General features: G+C 38.5%; 1 protein-coding gene across 1 annotated transcript; it reads left to right on the top strand.

Annotated features, from left to right (window-relative positions):
- Positions 1–247: 247 nt before the first annotated feature.
- On the top strand, positions 248–2999 carry HESX1 (HESX homeobox 1). The gene is made up of 4 exons (XM_066617792.1): positions 248–437; positions 628–827; positions 1173–1274; positions 2901–2999. Exons 1-4 carry the CDS (start codon positions 248–250, stop codon positions 2997–2999), a joined length of 591 nt encoding a protein of 196 aa, XP_066473889.1.
- Positions 3000–4730: the final 1731 nt, after the last annotated feature.

Genomic DNA, 4730 nt, shown 5'->3' with positions numbered 1-4730 from the left:
CTTTTTGTCCCTCTTGGTGCCCCCCCCTGGTGTCACCATTAGTTGCTAATTACTTGCAAACAAATAAACAATTAACTCCTCGTGCCTCTTGGTGGGAGAATCTTCATTGACATGCTAAAACTTTCTAATAAAAGATTTTAATTAATGACGTGGTGGATCCAACCCCCTTGTCAACAAAGCTATAAGGAGGACCTGCAAGAAAAACCTGAGGTACTGTGCATTTGGTACCTAGGCTGATGATACAAGAATGGCAGGCCTATCGCTATGTTCTCATAATGCAACTTCTCATAATCATCAGAACAAATCCTGTTTGGGGGAAAATAAAAGCACACCATGCTCATTTTCCATTGAAAGTATTTTGGGGTTAGAACGGAAAAAAGATGGCACTCCAGCTGCAAAGCCTCACAGGCCCTGGGTGGATAAATACAAAGAATTAGGTAAGACTGCACTTTCAATTCTACATGTTCCTAGCTTTTACCCCTTGTTCAGTTCTGTATATTAACAAACAGTAAAGTTGTCTCCAGTAAACAAATGCTAAAGAAAATATTTGATTTCTATCTCCGAGTGTTATATTTCAACTTTTCACTGGATATACCATATTAAAATTCTGCATTTGTGACTTTTCAGGAGAGGATTGTAATTCATGTCTGCGTATCCCTGCCATTTCCTATGCAATTCCATTGTTTAATACAAGCAACTGCCCAGAGGCAGAAGAAAGAGTTCTAAAATGTGAAAACTATTTTGCAGTCAATGAAAGGCTTTCTTACAAAAGGGAATTGAGTTGGTACAGAGGTAGGAGGCCAAGGACTGCATTCACTCAAAACCAGGTAGGGATTCAGTACATTTAAATCTATTCATAAGTTTAAGAATGGATGTTTTGCTTACTGCATTGTTTAGAAAGAAGGCATTTATTAGTAAGACTCCTGAAGTGCTTCTTTCACAGAAGTCTGTGCAATTGTACGTTTACTGAATGAAAAGATTTGCAAATGTTAATATGTAATTAGGGTTGTTGCTTGTCCCGAATAACATAAGTGACTTCTATTGACTTGTTCTGATATGTTCTGAAATAGCCAGAGGGTTTATCAGAGGGTTCAGCTTTACTTGAACCAATTAATATATCATTTTTGCTGCAGTTATAAAAAATAGCAAGAGTTTCTGTTTGTTCTCTTTAGATTGAAGTCCTGGAAAATGTTTTTAGAGTCAACTCTTATCCTGGCATTGATGTTAGAGAAGAATTAGCTAAGCAATTAGATTTAGATGAAGACCGGATTCAGGTAACTTTGAAATATTGTCAGACTATTTCTGTGATCCCAAATACTCTATCTACTCCCCAAGAATCAAAGTGGATGGAAATAATCATTCACTGCAGAGATTCTGAACCTCAGTGATGCAGCTAAATTTCTGACTGCCTTTGGAGTGTTAGTAAGAGAAAGATCAGAAAAATGCCCTTTTCCCTTGCTTCTTTACTGACCTGACACCACAGCCTGCATCAGTACAAATTTATTGTGAAATGTGCATTTTCTTGTCAGACCAGAAAACAGTTCTGTAACTAGGATTGACTAGCATAGGCAATAACTTTTTGAATGCATTTATATTACCAGAAAATAAGTTTTTAAAACTTTGATTTACTTGGTACAAGAACATGGAAATAGATACAGCAAAACTAAGGCTGCAGTCCTGTGAACACTTAGCTGGGAGTAAGTTAGCTAAAGTCTTTATTGAACATACACACCCATAGAACTGCACTACCTATTTAGCAATCTGGAAATAGTAGACAAATTTTAATTTAAAACCACATTTGAAATATAACTTTCAGCCTATTTTGAACAACATTCTGTTTACTCTATTTTCAAACCAACTGAACCCATGTCTGTCTTAATTCAATAATAGATATTCATGTTATGTCTCAATCTCAGGGCCTTCAAAAATGCACTCATTTCAAAAGGTTATGCCTCTAGTCCTGAATATCTACTAAGAATTGAATATCTCCTATGAACATTATCATTTAATGCTTAACAACTCAGGGCACAATCCTAACCCCTTATGTCAGTGCTTTCCAGCACTGACATAAGGGCAATGCAGCTCTGAGGTAAGGAAACAAACATTCCCTTACTTTGAACTGCAGGATGCAGCACATGTCCCATTGGCACTGCTATACCAGTGCTGGTAAGCTCTGAAATAAGGGGTTAGGATTGCGCCCTCAGTCCCGCACTATCTCAGCTCTCCTGTGTATTAATTATTATTATTAACAGTATTTATATACCGCTTTTCAACTAGAAGTTCACAAAGCTGTTTACAGAGAAAAATCAAATAACTAAATGGCTCCCTGTCCCAAAAGGGCTCACAATCTAAAAAGATGCAAAAGAATACCAGCAGACAGCCACTAGAACAGACACTGCTGGGGTGAGGTGGGCCAGTTACTCTCCCCCTGCTAAAAAAAGAGGAGCACCCACTTGAAAAAGTGCCTCTTACCCAATTAACAGGGGTTGACTGTGTAGACTGTCAAACACACTAACTTAGCACTTTTTTGGATCTGACCCCAGGATGTAGACCTACACCTACACCCCAGGATGTAGACCTACACCAATGAGGTTAACAGCAGTTTCCTAATGCAGTTAGTCAAAAAACAATCTGGCCTTCCTAAGCTAGCCACCCAATTCAGAAATTCTTTAATGTGAATTACTATCTTGATTTTAAAACAAACCTATTCGTTTCCTAAACCTACAAAACTGATTGTGTTTTGTATACAAAACTTCCTGATTTTGAAATTTTCTCATATAATATAATGTGATTATCCATTGTGGCTTCATTTTCCAAATGTTTTTCGTTTGTGTGGTATTATATATTTTTAATGGCAGGTAATTTATTATAAATGTGCCACATTTTTTTAAACATTTTAGATCTGGTTCCAGAATCGTCGGGCAAAGCTGAAGAGATCCCACAGAGAATCTCAGTTTTTAATGGTGAAAAACACTTTCTCTCAAAGCATGATAAAATAAGAGGCATTCACATGATCCACTATTATATTGCAGCATTATGTGAATTGTTCATAAATTGTACTGTTATCAAAGAATGTTTATGTCATTTTCTAAAAATTGCTTGCAAATATTATGCAACTAGTTTTGAAAGAGTGTAACGATTTGACTGTGGCAAATAAACTGTAAATACTACCATTGCCTGATTCCTCTTAATAAGAAGTACATTTCTCCAGTTTAATAGCTATTTTTCAGAAAGAAAATTTTTTGCTATGTTTGCAATTAAAACTGATTAAAGATGGCGTTGATGGTGTTTAGATGCATTGAATCAGTGCACACGTTAATGAACTATATTGTTTTGCAGAATATGAGGTTCTGTTCATAACTTTTCTGTTACTGTAGAAACCTGCAGTCTGTGGAGTTCAGATTCTGAATATGTTTATGTGAACCTAAGAGCCAGTCCTTGTCTTTAGACAGCAATAGCAGCCCCCCCCCCCATACTGCATCACAAACACCTTGCTCCTTGCCCTGCATTCGGAGGCAGGGCAAAGCAAAGTAGGTTGGGGTGGCTGCTCCAAGGAAAGACCAGGGAACTTCTTTGATTGCCTTGGAAATTAGATATCTTATCCTGGAAGTAAGGAACACAGTGCGGGGGGAGGGGGCAAAATTCACATGATGTGGTTACCTGTTTGCATGGTTTTTGGGGTTATTGCTATTTTTTGAAGAAAAAAATTAAAATGCATAATTCACATCTTCTACTGACATTATAGAAAATAAAGGTGATGTTTTCTATAGGTATTGTTTTCAACATTTTGTCAATGGCACTGAGATGGAATAAAAGTTTATAACATTTCCAAAAGTAATCATTTCTTTGAATTAGATATGTTCTGAAAAGTTGTAATCCAAAATATCAGAGCACAGCTGACAATTAGTGAATTGTGTGTTGGAGAAAGCAGATTTAGGATGAAAACTAGTGAATTATTGTGAGTGAGTACTGTTCAATGGATTGTTCCCATTTGACATTGGCTTTAAACCACATACAGTATATTCCAGATAACCTTTTTTCCATGTGAATGCTCCACTGAAGACCAAATCGTATCTGAAAGTATCCACCAATAGAGTGCACATTCCACTAGCAGAAGTGTCAGAATCCAAGAGGAAGTGCCTGGATCCAGCGCGCATCATGCAACACTATTGCATTTGCCCATGAGGCTGCTGGTGAGCACAGCAAAGCCACCAGCACAGTTGCTGGAGTCTGCCAGCACCAGTTAAGGCAGCAATGGGAGCAGGCAACAGGAAGCATGGGGGGAGGGAGTGGAAGGAACGGGAGTGGAAGGAACACCAAACTTTTCTGAGTGGTGAAGACCAGAAGTGATTGTGAGGAGCTCCAGCAGGATCTCTCCAGACTGGCAGAATGGGCAGCAAAATGGCAGATGCGCTTCAATGTCAGTAAGTGTAAAGTCATGCACATTGGGGCAAAAAATCAAAACTTCACATATAGGCTGATGGGTTCTGAGCTGTCTGTGACAGATCAGGAGAGAGATCTTGGGGTGGTGGTGGACAGCTCAATGAAAGTGTCGACCCAATGTGCGGCGGCAGTGAAGAAGGCCAATTCTATGCTTGGGATCATTAGGAAGGGTATTGAGAACAAAACGGCTAGTATTGTAATGCCGTTGTACAAATCTATGGTAAGGCCACACCTGGAGTATTGTGCCCAGTTCTGGTCACCGCATCTCAAAAAAGACATAGTGGAAA

This window comes from Tiliqua scincoides, chromosome 2 (genome assembly GCF_035046505.1).
Source record: "Tiliqua scincoides isolate rTilSci1 chromosome 2, rTilSci1.hap2, whole genome shotgun sequence".
NCBI lineage: Eukaryota > Metazoa > Chordata > Lepidosauria > Squamata > Scincidae > Tiliqua > Tiliqua scincoides.
Note: the sequence above shows the minus strand (reverse complement) of the source record. Positions and strands in the feature narration are given on the sequence as shown.